The sequence below is a fragment of the Macrobrachium nipponense genome, chromosome 5 (genome assembly GCF_015104395.2).
Source record: "Macrobrachium nipponense isolate FS-2020 chromosome 5, ASM1510439v2, whole genome shotgun sequence".
Taxonomy (NCBI): domain Eukaryota; kingdom Metazoa; phylum Arthropoda; class Malacostraca; order Decapoda; family Palaemonidae; genus Macrobrachium; species Macrobrachium nipponense.
The window spans coordinates 68,095,666-68,112,907 of record NC_061107.1 but is presented as its reverse complement, the minus strand read 5'-3'; the positions used below and the strand labels follow the sequence as shown (position 1 = coordinate 68,112,907).

The 17,242-nt window shown below is 35.4% G+C and overlaps 1 protein-coding gene across 5 annotated transcripts in view; it reads left to right on the top strand.

The window, feature by feature from the left end:
• The window catches only part of LOC135215387 (bestrophin-3-like), an 89,583-nt gene that overhangs the window by 19,763 nt on the left and 52,578 nt on the right, over positions 1-17,242 (top strand). For 3 of the 5 annotated variants that reach the window (XM_064249970.1, XM_064249969.1, XM_064249971.1), the window contains exons 2-5: positions 2,375-2,448; positions 3,279-3,392; positions 4,025-4,196; positions 4,341-4,470. In XM_064249970.1, coding sequence (XP_064106040.1) covers positions 2,381-2,448; positions 3,279-3,392; positions 4,025-4,196; positions 4,341-4,470 — 484 coding nt within the window. In that variant the 5' untranslated portion in view covers positions 2,375-2,380. The remainder of the gene's footprint in view (positions 1-2,374; positions 2,449-3,278; positions 3,393-4,024; positions 4,197-4,340; positions 4,471-17,242) is intronic. The other 2 variants (XM_064249974.1, XM_064249972.1) reach the window with 1 other exon arrangement.

Genomic DNA, 17,242 nt, shown 5'->3' with positions numbered 1-17,242 from the left:
AGATGCTTAAAATTTCAATTTCATAAGCTCCTACAAGATTTTGAGACTTGAAGTTAAAAATACATCATATGGTGTGTTTTGATATTCTACATCTTTTTTCTTCTATGAACTTCTTTCCTAATAATGACCGTTTTGTAGTTACTTAAAGAACGCTACATTTTTCTTTTTTTGTCTTTTTAGGCGACGAATACAAGTTTAATTGCAATATCTCGTATATTATTTGAGGTATAAAGTTTAAAGTCACATCACATGATGTATTTTGATATTTTGCATCTTTTTTCTTCTGTGAACTTCTTTCCTAAGAATGACCGTTTTGTAGTTACATAAAGAACGCTACATTTTTCCTTATTTCTTTGCTATGGATACAACAGACTTAATTGCAATATTTCGTTTATAATTTGAGGTATGAAGTTTAAAGTCACATCACATGATGTATTTTGATATTCTGGATCTCTTTTCTTCTATGAACTTCTTTCATATGATTGGCCGTTTTCCAGAAACAACAAGAAATATTAAATGACATCAATCAAATCTTGAACGGCCTTAACAGCCGAACTATTAGATATTTTAAGACTGGGACTGAAGCACTGGATGTATTTTTATGATGCCAACTTTTGTTCTTCTATACCTTACTTTCATATGACTAGCTGTTTCCAAGTTTTTTTCGATTAATGGTTTTTTTTTTTTTTAGTAAAAAATGCTTCTATTTTGGCCATTAATGTGGTGATGGAAGGCGAAAAAATGTTGCGCACCCCTGAGACATGAAAACTTATTTTCATTTTTGTTGATACTAGACACATGTCCCTCCATAGTCCTGTAAATGTCAGATTCTTTGGATTTTTTAAATAGATTTCATGCGATTGGCCTTAATGTTATGTTACTATTCTGGTGCCGCGGCATATCGGTTGGAAGGCACTGACCCAGAGAGATCACGGCCGCACCCCTCTAGGCCACCAGCAACTCGCTGCAGTGTCTGACAGTGTAGGTTTGATAAGGGCGGAATGTGATTTTTCTGAAAGACTCCACGGAGATCCGCAAGTCGTAATGGTCAACTCCGTTCTTTGATTTCAAGATGGGGCTTTATGATTTTGCTGTACTCGAGGACCTTTGTTTTTGTAGGATTTATGACTATTCGGATGTAAATGACTGTCAGAAAAATCTGTCAAAGGTATGTAGTAACCTTTGCTTATATTGTGCTTGCAGATCAGTCATCTGTATTGATTGCCTGTAGCTTCTTGAAATCTCAAGATTTTCATCAAAATTTTACATTAGTTCCACACGTTCGCAATTATATTAAGTTCTCTCATAAAAGGCTTTAGCTCAGCAGTTAGTCATTTGGAGACGAAAGCTTTCTACCGTGGGGGTATCTAGAGAGTTGTGCTCAATCTTCAATTAGATTCGTTTCGTGGAATTCAAGCCTATGAATACAGCATCCCTATCTGTGTCTTGAGTTAAAACGGCCCCAGCATCAAATTAGAATGAGTTTTATAAATGTGTGGCAGCTACTTACTATTTGAGATGATTATATATCATTAATAATTTTCGTTACATTTTTTTAACTGAGAAAAAAATCGAGTACTTCATCAAGAATTTAGAGCAAGGTACATGACAAGGTTGCTGTATTCATAGGCTGAACTCATTTGTGTGTGTGTATATATATATATACACACACACACACACACACACACACACACACACACATATATATATATATATATATATATATATATATATATATATATATATATATATATATATATATAAAGAGAGAGAGAGGGAGAAATAAAACTGCAAATCATTAGTAATTCTTGCCCATTAAAAACGGCTTCGCCTGAGCGGTTACAACACGTGACTTCCGTGTAAGAACTCACGAGACGCGAACAAAGCGAAGCAAAGCCAGGAAATTTTTCGCCGCTTTCAGAGGTACTTCCGGCTTCGGGAAAGTGCTTCTGGTTTATTGTTGTTGACACGTGCCTCTTCGATTCTTATGGATACATTACATATTTAGAATAGGCAACATTTCTTAGCATAAATCCTTTGTTGTACTTGCACCTTTTGATTTTAAATCAACGACACTAACAAACAACTCAGCAAACCTCCCTTGAGTAATCCTGAAACCTTATTGTGCTAATTCCATCCCTCTTATGGAGAAGCCATGTTTCTATTTTTGTTGTTGTTGTTGTGGATGAACACCAGACTGAGAGCTTCATCCCTTTTGGCCGAACAGCCTTAAATATCAACATTTCTTAGATAAATATGATGAAATTCTGTAATAATAGTGTTATATTACTTACTTGAAGAGAAAGTGTTCATTAGAGTCTGTGAAATGTTAACTTGAGGCAAAGATTTCCATCGAAAACCTTTTTTCCCACAGGAAGAAATGACAGTCACCTACAGTCAACAAATTTCTACTACTAGTTTCTGCCTTTTTTCAAGATTACTATTGAGGTGAGTTTATTCCCTGAAATCATAGTTCTCTCACACAAATGATTCACATTTTATGGCGCAAGAAAACGAGGAAAAATTTTGTCTTTAGCAGAGGTACTTGTGTCTATACAAGTAAACAATTTCTCACGTAAACAATATGTATGACATACTATACATATATATATATATATATATATATATATATATATATATATATATATATATATATTTATCATTCGAGCTACAAATGTCCTTTAATATCTAATTCGCTCTACCTCGAATTGATATATTTTCATATATGTACCGAAGGGGAATTTTTAGTTGATAATAATTTCGTCCCCTCATGGGATCGAACCACCGTTCAGTGGACGGGAACGAAATCAGGACGGCCTAGTGACGTTATTAAGTCTGTCAACTCGTCACTAGTCCGTCCTGATTTCGTTCCCGTCCACTGGACGGTGGTTCGATCCATGAGGGGACGAAATTATTATCAACTAAAAATTCCCCTTCGGTACATATATGAAATATATCAATTCCGAGGTAGAGCGAATTAGATATTAAAGGACATTTGTAACTCGAATGATTTATTTAGAATCACGGTGATGTGATAATTATTCACACACACACACACACACACACACACACATATATATATATATATATATATATATATATATATATATATATATATATATATCACATACATACATATTGAAGTATACAAAACAGACAAAGAGCACAATGTTTTCAGAAAATGTCTTGTAATTATTGAATAAGTGAAGTGAAAACAATAATTGCCAGCAAAGTAACGGAAATGAACCTGATGTCTTGCGCCTGCAACCATTCCAAAGCAGGTGGCGGGGCAGCGTCTTCAAGCTGATCTGGAGGGACCTGATTTTCTTCCTCGCTCTGTACGCGTCCTGCTCTGCTGTCTACAGGTTCGCCCTGACGGATCCTCAGAAGAGGTGAGTTTTCAAGTGAGGTCACAACACAAGGTGTACCTGAGGAGAATAAGGACAGCTTTACGCAAACGTACAGGCAAGAAAGCCGCTGGTGCTTGCCAACTAACATTTTGAACAAGCAATAAGACGTGGCATGTGTAGTACCTACTGACGTACCTATATGAGTATAGAGTAACGACTTGCTTTGACAAACAAGAGCAGGAATGAACATATATTTAATCACTGACCACAGTCCAATTCAAAACAGCGCCATAAGGAGAAGAGTGGGGGAACTAATTTATATATTCCCTGATCAAAAGAGAACAGTTTCCTTCAGTGCTTAAATAACAAATACGAATTAAAATCTAAATTTGATAAAAACTTTGCTTTTAGGAAAGGATTTATGTCATTGCTAGAGCAACTAATGCTGATATAATAATCTCAAGTCAAATCAGTAACGTTGTCGAACACCTCTTAAAATGAGTTTCCCTTTAGCTAACTAAACTGAATGTTAAAAGGTATTAGCAATTGCAAAGTATGTCGAAAGTTTCGTGTCGGCTTTCCAATGTGCCAAGATAGCTAAATGTCAGTTAGTGTTCAGTTCAATCCGATGCATGTAGAATAACCAAGTTACCTAATTACGCGTTGTATTACAGAATCTTTGAAAAGCTCGCCATCGTGTGCGAATCCTACAGGAATGCTGCACCTATATCCTTCATCCTAGGATTCTACGTTTCCATCGTAGTATCTCGTTGGTGGGAACAATACATGCTGATCCCATGGCCTGACGATGTGTGCCTTTTGACTTCGTCCTATATCCAGGGAAAGGTAATGTAAGAACGCCATATTTCTCAGCTCTAATGTCTAAGCATTTGATTGTTCACACACACACACACACAGAAAGGGTTGTTTGATAAATGTCAATGAACCTAATGCTACTCACATAGGCTAATAGGTAATCTCCCTTTGCAGGATGCCCGTTGTATATCATTACGTCGTGGTGTTGCCAGGTACATCAACCTGGCTTTCGTACTTTCAGTTGCCAGAATTTCCCCTCGAGTAGCAAAAGTTTACCCCAATTATGATCATCTTGTCAAAGCAGGTTAGTGCACTGTTTGACTTTGTGTAAAGTATCGTATAAGGATGATGTGATTCTCGCAGTTATATTTTCGGTTACATAATATAATCATTATATATACAAATCAATGCGATGCTTTGAAGAGGCTTAGGTAGAAAACAATTCGGTAAAACAATGGCTCAAGTTCGGAGTGATATTTACGAACGTGTGTCATACAGCTACTATCCACTTCAGACGCGAAGTGACATCGTTTTTCGGTAATGTCTTCAAGGCTTTTAGTCGAACAGTGATGACATTCGGACACAATGCTTACAACACCCTTCCGTAATTTATTTGTTATAGGAGTTAGTCAAATTTATATATTTTAGGAGTTTACTCTTATAATTTTAAGTTGTAATCAGTCAGAACCCAAAGACCTGAAAAGAGGTTCGGATAATAAGTCGACTTACCTCCCTCCCCTTCATCAGTTCTCTCCTTCCTCCACCAACAACCACCTCCCCCACGCAAACCCATCCTTTTATCACATCCTCTACCCCCCCTCCCACCCCCTCCTCTTCCCCCTACCAATTGTCTCCCACTCTCTTCTATCTCGTATGAATTTTCATGACACACTGGGAAAATATAAATACACACATTGTACATTATTGTGTCGCCTGATTTTGTCACATTATAACTCAAATATGTGTATACCCCAACTAGGGTGGCCATTTCTAAATTTCCAAAAAGGTGGACATGTATGTTTGTATGTATGTATATATATTTATATATATATATATATATATATATATATATCTATATATTACACACACACACACACACACACAACATATATATATATATATATATATAGTATATATATATATATATATATATATAATATAATATATGTGTGTGTGGTGTGTGTGTGTGTGTTTTGCAAAAAAGAAGAATGGTGATCCCCTTTTAGCGTCAAACCTTCTACAACGTCAGGTTACAGCACACACACACACACACACACACACATATCTATATATATATATATATATATATATGTATATATATATATATATATATATATATATATATATATATGTGTGTGTGTGTGTGTGTGTGTGTGTGTGTGTTGCAAAAAGAATGGATACCCTTTTAGCGTCAAACCTTCTACAACGTCAGGTTACAGCAGGAAAGAAGAAAACAGACTGGTGAATGAAACATCGTGTTTGTGTGGTTTGTTGTGCTGATGTGAACTTGGTGATGACCAGACTAAACAGAGGGAAGAAGCGAATTTGTACCATTGAATTATTCCTCTTTTGTTTAAAAGAATATCTAAATTATCCAATGTATCTGATTTAACAAACAAGGGAGTCGCGCTAGACGAAAATCCTTAAAATTACGAGAACCCAGTAAGTGTGTCTGGTTTAAATGCTGCCTCATTGAGCTTGAGAGAACACATAAAAATTATAATTATTTCTCTTTCTTAAAATTAAATATTAAAGATGGTGCGTAATAAACTAGTTCCTATGTTGGCGTCACCAAGTTGACGTCCAAGCAAACTTTCTGGATAAAGCCAATCTTTCCTAGGGAGTGAGGTTGTATGCAGGTAAGGCGAATACTCTCCTCCTTCTGATAGCTGGGCTTCTTGCCTAGAGCTTTGTGTAACATATGATTCTTTATTCACAGACATCCGTGTCGTTATTGGGTTCGTTTGGTCAGTTATGGTGTTGGATTGTTAATTATTGTCTTGGTATTGATGTCAGGTGAATTAGCTTAAATTTCGTGGTTAAGGTACTTGTAAAATGTCAGTTTGTGACAAGCACGTGATAGCTGGGAATGTAAAGTTGTAATGGCGTGAATTTAACTTAATTGTTGTTGTTAACATGTTTCTCAGTTTATTTTTGTATTAAAACATCAAAAGCCCTACGTATCTTTCCAATCCCTTAACTGTGTAGCAGCAGTTTTGTCATTTGATCTTACTATTGGCTCACACCATCAGAGTCTAGAACTATAATAAGTCGGCGAAAAAACGTGACATTTTTTGGTCCTTTGATCACCGGATAGGAAGTACTGTGCTGTACAGAAGGCATTGGAAAAGCAATGGTCCCCAGGGCAGTTTGATCAGGCCCTATAGAGGAGGCGAACGTAATCGCCAATCTGGAAAGGCGGCTTAGAGTCATTCTATCCTTGCATTCAGGCCCCCTTTCTTCGTAATATAATTAATTTTTTGTGTTGACCCCTTGATATTAGAGTAAATCCGTAATCATGGCTACAGCCAGCATTGTGAAGATTCAAATGATAATGGGTCTCCTGGCCGACCTGTTAAATGAAGCTCAGTGTGAGCTCATAGAAACACGAACCGCAGCAGGTTACCAAATTTTGGCAGACAGTATTCGTTCCGATGAGAGACATCTTTGTTCTTTATATATGTCGAACAATTTCAAAATGGAGACCGACGTAGAAGTTAGGTTACACCAACTACACAGTGACGCTACTAGAGCCATCTCTTGCTGTTGCATAGAATTGATACATTGAATGTGCAAAATAGACAGGTACATTTACCTAAGTTGAAATCACTACCTCTTCCTATGTTTGAAAGGTAGGTGAGTGAATATGTATCCTTTAAGGAACAGTTTGAAGTTCGTGTGAATAGATGTTCTGGATGAGATAATCAAGTTTATATATCTGTTATAAGCCCTAGGAAAGAATCCGCGAAGGGTAGTAAAGACTCAGAGCGTAACTGCAGCTGACTATAGGGTAGCGTTAGACTTGCTCGATAAGCATTATGTTAACGAACACCAAACTTTAGTAATTTTGCACCGGCGGCTTGCTAACATTTTTGTACCTTCAATGAATCATGTAGAACTGAAGAAGTTCAGATTTGAGTTAACCGTGTTATTGAACAAATAAAGAGATTGAGTTTAATTAATAAGAAATTATCTAAAGGAAAGGTGTACAGAAAAATCGTCGTACACCTGCGTAAGTGCGATTACAATTTGGATGAATTCTTTGAAGCTATTGATTTCCTAATTCGTATGTTAGAAGACGACGCGTTGTAAATGGGTGAGCCACAAGGGTCAGAAGAGGGCTGAAGAGAAGTGTCCCAGAAAACGGAGATTGTACAAAAATGTAGGGATGGTGCTTGCTATTGATGTTTTGCTGCAGCATGTGTCCTAGATTGTGAGCGCTCACAGGCTGCAACAAAGTTCCAAAGGTCACCTTCCACCGTCCCAACTCTTCCGAATGCTTACCTTTACGTCCAGATTTTTCTTGTGTGGAGAGTGTTGCGAAAAGGGCGGATTTCCTTTTAGCGTCAAACCTTCCACAACGTCTGGTTACAGCAGGAAAAAAGAAGAAAACAGACTGGAAGAACGTAACTTCATGCCTGTGCAGTTTGTTGTGCTGATGTGAACTTGATGATGACCAGACTAAACAGAGGGGAAGAAAAGGATTTGCATTATTGAATTATTACTCTTTTGTATCAAGAATAACTAATTTATCCAATGTATATGATTTAACAAACAAGGGGGTCATGCTAGGCGAAAATCCTTAAAATTACGAGAACCCAGTAAGTGTGCCAATGCTGCTTCATTGATCTTGAGATAACACATAAGAATTATTCTTATTTCTCTCTCTTAAAAGGAAATATTAAAGATGATGCGTAATAAGCTAGTTCCTATGTTGGCGTCACCAAGTTGACGTCCAAGCAAACTCTCTAGAAAGAATCATTTTTTCATAGGGAGTGAGGGTGGCGTAACTGGTTCCAAATAGTTGGGGGGTGGTGGGTGTGGGCAATGGGGTGGGACTATTATTCCTCCAAGATGGTGAGCAAAGCGAGCCTGTTCAGCTGGGGGCTACTGTGAGCCCCCCCCCCCCCCCCCCCCCCCCCAAGAAAAATGTCTGAAATTTGAACTCTTTTTAGGGGCACTGCAATGCCTACAAGGTCGGGTAAACTAAATAATATGGGTGGTTTAACATTAGTCATCTGAAAGTATGTGTCATATGTATGGATGCCATGATAGTTGTTTCTGTTACTTGCTGTGGTACTCGACTCGTCTTCATAGGTAAACATTAAACATTAAGAATGAAATGTGTGGCATTTGAGAAGAAAAAACATGTACATAAATAAATTATTCTTTCATTTCCTAGATAAATTAATAGTTAAGTGAATAATAAATAAATATTTAAAATACTTTATAATATACCAAATGTTCTTTCAAACTTAACAATTCAATTTTCCTTGCTCTGTCTTCGTAAGAGTGTGATATTTAACCATATTTATTAATTTTTTTTGGGGGGGCCAGGGTATACTTATCCTCCTCTAACTCAAACTTTGCTCCCCGAGAGTTATGCCCCTGCCTCTGATAGCCGGGTTTCTTGCCTAGAGCTACGTGTAACATGTGGTTCTTTATACACAAACATCCGTGTCATTATTGGGTTCGTTTGGTCAGTTATGGGTCGGAGTGTTAATTATTGTCATGGTATTGATGTCAGCTAGAATTTGTGTTAGTATTTCAGGTGAATTAGCTTAAATTTCGTGGTTAAGGTACTTGTAAAATGTCAGTTTGTGACAAGCACGTGATAGCTGGGAATGTAAAGTTGTAATTGCTTGAATTTCACTTAATAGTCATTGTTAACATGTTGCTTAGTTTATTTTTGTATTAAAACATGTGTGTATATATATATATAGATTGGTGTATACTATATCTATGATATATATATATATATATATATTTAGATATATCTTATATATATATATATATATATATATATATATAATACATATATATTCATATATATATATAGGGGGGGGGGGGGTTATATATATATTATATTATATATGTATATATATATATATATATATTATTATATGTATAACTATATATATATATATATATATATATATCTTATTATCTATTATATTAAAGATATATATATCATATATATATATATATATATATATCTATATATAACTATATTCTATTATATATTAAGTATATCCTAGATAGATATCTATATATATATATATATATATAATATATATATATATATATATATATATAGATATCTATCTAGTATATATATATATATATATAGATATATATATATATATATATGTATATATATAATATAATATTTATAATTATGATAGTATATATAATATATATATATATATATATATATATAATATATATATATATATATATATATATTCATTGGAGTGTCTTGGGGTTTGTAGATCACTTACGAAGTCAGTATTATCTTCTTTGGTTATGACGACGATGTGTTAAACTCATGATGATTTCTTTCTGATGTGAGGTTCTTAGTAGAAAACACGAAGTATAAAAGTACTTATATTCTCTGAATTTACATGGTGAAGATCAGGTAGGATTGTACAGGTCTTCTAATGATGATAGCTTGATCGCTTCTGCCAATAATGATGGCTAATTCTATTCTCTCTACATGATAAAGCTTAGGTAAAGAGGTACAGGTCTGCCAATGATGATGCTAACTCTATTCTGCCCACCATCTTGGTTACAAATCATGAAGGAAGCAGACAGTAGCTCGAACATACGAACATACAATCAGATGACATAGTTACTAATCACGTAGGCCGTTTGAATTATAGGTCGCGGTAGTTGTCTCAAGTAGGGAGCTTGGACTAATGTTTCAAAACAAATGAATGAACACAAGTGACGGCACGTCATCTTAGCCTACATACTTTATCGTCTCTGGTCTGATCACATTCCTGCAAGCAATCTGGTTGACCTCTTTAGTTTTAGTCTTTTATATATATGGAATAACATTCCATATTTTTATTAGTGTCAACCTTACATAAAAGCTCGGTCAGCTACCAAAACCAACTACTGAATATTACTCAAGCTTGACTTGCATTTGACTTATAGGAGTGTGATACAGACACTATGTGAATATATATATTAGATAATAGAAAGTACTTATAAGTAAGAAAAAAAATTCATGGTGTACACAAATACAGATTCAAGTAATAAATATAAATAAAAATAATGATATTGGTAAATAATAGTGATCACGTGATATATACTGATACAGTTTTTTCACTGCATCTCATTAAGATACATATGCTACAGAAAATACTAATGTACTCTGATAACATGATAAAAATCATATTTTAACTGATAAAAATTTCATAAATGAATTGATAAAATTATTAATGTTTATGCTGATTGATTCGTTGATTTTTATGCTAACTGTTATATGTCTGCAGTTATTGGTAAGATAAAAGGTAACAGATTGATTATAGGCTACCTGATTTGTTTATACATATGTATATGGATTCACATAATTATGATTAATATATGTGCACTTTAAATAGATTCCTATTGTGTACACGCAAAGATATATTTCGACTCTGTTACTTATGATCATTTATATATAGATTCCTAGTGCGTACACGCAAAAATATATTTCGATTCTGTTATTTATGATCAATTTATATAGTAGGATAACATGATACTTTATATATATAGGATACATGACTGAGGTTGGTTATACTACTACACATTTAACTAGCATTCGAACAACTTTTCGTCCATTACACAGTTCCAGACAACCACCTATAGCCAAATGAAATGGCCAATTCCAAATGGTTAAAACAAGGGGAAAATTTGCCTGGCGGGGTCCAACGTTCTTTTTCGGCCTCATACTTGTTCTCTGCATCCTAAGCCACACGATTACATTCGCGATGAATAAAATCACCCCCAGCACGAGTCCTTCGCCAGCAAAGTAGAGTTGAATATCCTGGTCGTAATTGTCGGAAGTATGTCCCTTTTGTAGTCGATTTCCGACAGTCGCCGGAGCGTTCCGCATTAAAACGAGATTAACGACAGGATATGGTGTCGGTCGAAGAAGTCCATGATGGTGCTTATTCCTTTCACATTGTAGGCGGTTGTTACTCGACTGCCGTCGTCCGCAGCAACGAACGATTTTTTGAAGTTGCGATGTGAAACTCTCGTACTGCAGAATACTGTAACCAGGTTCCATTAATCAGCCTGCAAGTGAAATTATAAGAAAAATGTCACAAGGGCAAAGTAAATTCAGACGACATCCAAATACAGGGGGGGAGAAAGCCATTTAGAACCAGACTTAACCCACATGAATTCGCTGATATTTGTGGAATTCAAAAGAGTCAGCTGTACAAACTTTTTTATCCATGGCATTAACAATGAGTAAACCTATCCAGGTCTATGATGACTTGTAAAAATATCCATAATTATAAAAAATAAACAGATATCATTACGAATCCCAAAGAAAATTCGATATTACTGGTAGTAAGTTACTAGACAAAGAAGTGGAAAACGGAGCTATTTGTAAGATTGCCAGGCAACATAAGAGTCAAAGAGAATATTAATCATGATTCTGTATTTCTCTATGCTAACTGAAATTAAGCTGTGATAAAATCCGATCCTATGTGCCCTCTAAAAACAAAAGTTTGCATATTCAAATTTCTCGCGCGCATCCTCTGAGGTTAATTTTTAAAACTTTATTAATAGGTAGGAGATGCTATGAAAGAACCCACTATGTAACTAATTTCTATATAAACTTTGGGTTTTTCAAGAAAAGTACTTTTCCCATGAAATGTGATTTACTTGAATTGTCATAGGCTAATGTTGCAAGTAAATTTTTCATATACATGCCTTGATACTTCTAAATGTCCGTTTACCAATGTCATAAGCTGATTTATTGACTCTAATTGTCTATGAGGTTCAGAAAAAATTAATTCATTTTGTTGTTATAGAAATTCTGTTTGCTTATTTGTTTATTCATTTTAAAAACGAATTGCAATCCTTAACTAATTGCATTGCACACACGGATAAGAATAGGTTATGGCTATGTCATGTCATCGTGACCCATGAACCACATGTGAAGTTCACGAGCTAAGCATTCCTCTCTCCAGTCAATCTGCTTCGCAAGCGGTTTATTGAGGTTATAAAGAACAATGATGAGTCGGCAGACGCGCCATGCACCTTCAGAACTGATGACGTCGTCCTGGCAGGAGATTGCTCTCAGCCAGCTAAGAGTTACGTTACTTGCTGTAATAAATACGACTTTAGTATAAATATTTTGTTTTTTAATACTCGACCCACACGAGAAGAATGTCTGAGAAAAAAAAACAGCACCAAAATTGAACAATATATTAGTTTCATGTTGGAAATCTGCATGATTGTAAATAAATGTAATTATGTTAAATTAGATTTTCCTTATTCAACTAATGAAAAAAGGTTTCCATACAAATTCTATATATATTATTTGCCCTGTAAGATCCATATAGGATTATTCCATAGATATACATTTTCACTTCTAGACTTCCTGACTTTAAAATCTATTTTATTCTATTTTATTTTATTTATTTATTTATTATTATTATTATTTTTTTTTTACTACGAATATAAATCACCGGGACAGACAATATGTCAGTAGGTTTTGATATGTGTTTGAACTTTTAGCTTATTTGTCATTACTAAAGCGTTAAGTTAGAGTTCAAATCTTTACGCATATATATTTGGATATCTAATTAACCTATGGTTATGTTTTGCTTATTGATTTTATCGTGATTCCTTTTTTGTTATAATTTGTAACCCTTCCGACTTCTTACGGAGTGTATTATATCGACTCCACTTGTATCCATATTTATTTTATTTTTTATATTTATTTATTTATATAATTTTTTTTATATATATTTGATAAATTAATGGTTGGCTTGAATATGTGGAAAAGTGTTCTAGCGGCGTACCGTATAGGCTACTTGCGGTATCAATTCTATAGATACAAGATATGAATGATAAAGGTATTTAATACCGCGAGAACCGCTATAATCCAGTTCGGATCTAATATCACGAGTTGTAACTCGTAAGACATTGACACTTTTTTATTTATCCGTTCTACCAACCCGATTGACTCTAGGTGATAAAATATATCATTGGTTTTCTTAATGGAAAGGAATTCACACGAGTTAAGGAGATTATTATTGATTTACACCACCCGAGTCAGATTATTATTATGTGTTGAATTCCATGTTTACTGATTTAGCACTCATAACTATTCCTAGTGCACTCAATTGCGGTGTTTGTTTTTAGTGCTATTAATTCTATATAACGTGTCAAGGAACTATTAACACTAAGAAGTGTTTATTTCCTCTGTCAGACTCGTAACTCTGTTAATGATTCTACGTGTATTTTTTCAAGGATTGATTTGGCACGTGATAGGCTCTTAAACTGACAGGTATCTTAGTGTGTCCCGTGTTTTCATGACACATGTTACAATTAGTTATGTGCTTTTTTATATCTGTAAGCATTGTAGGCCAGTAAAATAGTGATTTGGCTTTCTGTGACATAATAGGGAACCCTGGATGACGGAATGCAACCAGTTTAGGACGATTGGTATGAAAGAGATTATTACTACTACCTGGTCGTTAGTCACCTGCTGTGTTCTTCGGGTTTTCCTCGTCACGGACCTACATATAATATTACATTTGATTACATAATTCTGATACACATACTTTAAATATACTTTTGCTTTAGGGTTTCCGTTCGAAGTGTTTATTGTTTTGCTTATTGCTGCTGACCCTGTTTCCGTTCGAAGCGTTTATTGTTTTGCTTATTGCTGCTGACCCTGTTTCCGTTCGAAGTGTTTATTGTTTTGCTTATCGCTGTTGACACTTGCTTTGTTCAGTTTGTAACAGTTCTGCGCTCCAACCCAGATATTCAATGCTCGCGATCTCTTCGGTTAAGGAATTTTCTTGTTTAGATACGGTTTTAACAATAGGCACGGATGTTTCTATATTTTTTAGTCCAATTAATGGTTCTTTGCCATATGGTGCGGGATTGCGGGATAATGCGCCAGCTATGATATTTGCTTTCCCAGGTAGATATCTTAACTTGGCTCCAAAACCTGAATGATCATATGTCACCGAGTTCCATCTGTTAAGGGAGCTGTCATGATTGAAGAGTTACATATTTACATACGATTGTAATACCCACTACAGCGCAAAAGTGCTGTATCCCCTTTTTATGTTAATAGGTACCGGAAGTTATGAATAGCCGACACCTTACCATGGACTACTTAAGACCTTGACTAGACACATAAAACGTAAATAAACATGTTCGGTTTTTAAAAACTCACATTTAGATATTTTTTTTACTGAGATTATTTGTCTTTGTCTCTGTAGCACTAGCTCTAGTTTATGTGAATGTACTTCTAAGGTATTAGAAAAGATTACAAGACCAACCATATAGGCATGTAGGGTATCCCCTAAAAGTAAGCCGGAGGCAAACGTAAAAATTGAGAATGTCCCCTGAGTGTGCTGAAAACGGTGTATGAGGTACAATCACTTAGGTAATGGTATCTGGTAAAAGCCTTTAACTAAGTCCAAGCTGGTGAAAAATTTATTCTAAAATAACAGAGATAAGCATGGATCGTCAGGTAACATGGCACTGGAAACTATCGGGCGGAGTCGTTTCCTTGTTTAAGCGACAGAAATCTACGCATATACGCCAAGTCCGCCGATCTTTTATGGCATGACGTTTGAGGGAAAAATTATATGGGCTTATTTGATTTCCTAATGACTCCTATTACTAACATTTTTCAATTTTGCTTTCAATGACATCCGTTTTTCTCCCAGAGATCACTCGCTAGTGGAGAAACTTCTTGGTATTCAGATAAAAGATAAAAAAAAATTTCTGCTGAATCACCTCTGCTTGAATGACTTTACGGATATTACTTTAGATAGAGTATAAGAGAGATTCGTCTACGACTGATTGGGCGGGATTAAAAATTAGCAACAATAAAAAAAATGCGATATTTATATGTATAGGTTTTGTGGATTACTAGATTAACTTGTTGCTGCGAGTCAACCGTGTCTAGGGCTTTGTTCGCGGAAATCGTTATACTTCAGAGTGTCGGGAAGGATTAAAATTTCACTGAGATCCCAGCAAAGTCTTTTTACACGCACTAAGACATTCGAGGGTGCATGCGTCTCGAGATTTTGCGTGCAAACTGCGACTGCGGTTGTGAGAGAATTCTGTTGGGTCGTTGAACAATATCACGATTTATGATACAATGATTTGTTCCTCTATATAAGTTATTATTTGCTTAACTGTCTCTCTTTGTTCAAACGGATTTTAATATGTTTGAAGGTTTATAGAATTTTCCTTTGATAAACACGCCTTATTTTGCAGGAGGTAATATAATATTTTGTATACCCCTAGATGGATATCTTACAATTACACTAGATACAGATCAATGTTTTTTATAACTATAGAGGTATCTGTAAGCGCTCGCTTATCCGGACTTCTCATTAGGGAAGTTTGAGCAACAGACGGCGAGTCCGTAAATACAGGATATTACGTGTACTAAAGGAATAAAACAAGATATTCTAATTTTTACGGCACGTACAGTTGGGCTTAATCCACCACTACTTATAATAACTTTTAGTATTAAAAAAAAAACGGGAACCTGCTCTGATTACTTGATACGGTCGTGTGATGCATACGAAAATTCCTTTTTAATTTTTCCAACATCGCTCTCCCTTTCCGCTGAAGTCACTTATGTGAAATGTGCCATGCTTTGAACACTCGGCAGATTTAACTGACCCTGACCGCTTGACTAGGTGACACAGTACCCAAGTTTGCTTAAGCACGATTTGTTTGTTTCTGAAAGGGCTACTGTTTACCTATTTCTTTTTGTAATAATTAGGATCCTTCTCTTTATTACCATCGGCAACGTATTGTGTGTTTTAGGCATTATGTTGCTGGTTACGTATAAAGCAACGAACATATGAATGACAAACTATTAGGAATTGAGCGATTACTATTAAGACAAGTTATCTCTACTGCATTCAATATTAACTGTTTGTACTTGCTGTTGTTTACTTCATTCTTTGCTAAAATTTGAAATAGTGAGGGATCCTGGTCAGCGCATTTAGCCTAATGAAAGTTTTTTACAGACATGTTATTCCTTGCAATCCAGCCGTATTTTAAAAGTTAAGTTGAGTCATTGAGGTTCGATATTTTATATAACTAAAAAAACTCAAGGCTAAAACTGCGATCGGGACTTGCAAAGGAGCATTTATTGTCATGACCCGAAATAGTGTTACCTCTAATTTATCTAGATTTGTATGGGTGTTCCACTTGTTTTTGTGTGTTTTCTAATCACTACGGTGCCTAACGACCCTATCCATGCATCTGTATAAATACAGACGTCCACTGCGTAAACGCATATTCACTGTTAATATGATTTGTTACGTAAGGGATTAATAATCACCCATGAATAAAATTAACATAGTATATATTATGATATTTTCAGTAGAACTTCTGGAAACAGACACTCAAAGATAAAAACTCGCAGTAGAGAAATCTCAATGATGTAGATAATTTCTGTAAAAAAGTAAGATTAAGAATGTCTCATAACTTCAGCCACAGGAATAACGAAATTCGACCTGCAAAGGAAACACTCAGTTACTCCTAATGAATAAAAAATTGTACTTAGCTTGCTTTTGTGGGAAGTCACGGTGTTCCGATAACGACACACGCTTGGCCCCTCCTTCTCTGTTTAGCGGATGACTGGTTTGGCTTCAGTTTCCCCCGTGCGCGTTGTTTGGATGATTCGAGCCCTTGAAGATCCGATGCTGCAGACGCGTTCAGTTTGTTTCTTGAAGTGCCGGAAACGCTCAATAACGATTTTTTCATGAATGATTCTAATGAGAGACGAAGCTTGCGTTGCCGTAGGAAGAAGACACGTCGGGTTTGTTTCTTGAAGTTATGCACCTTCTGAAGACTCTCACTAA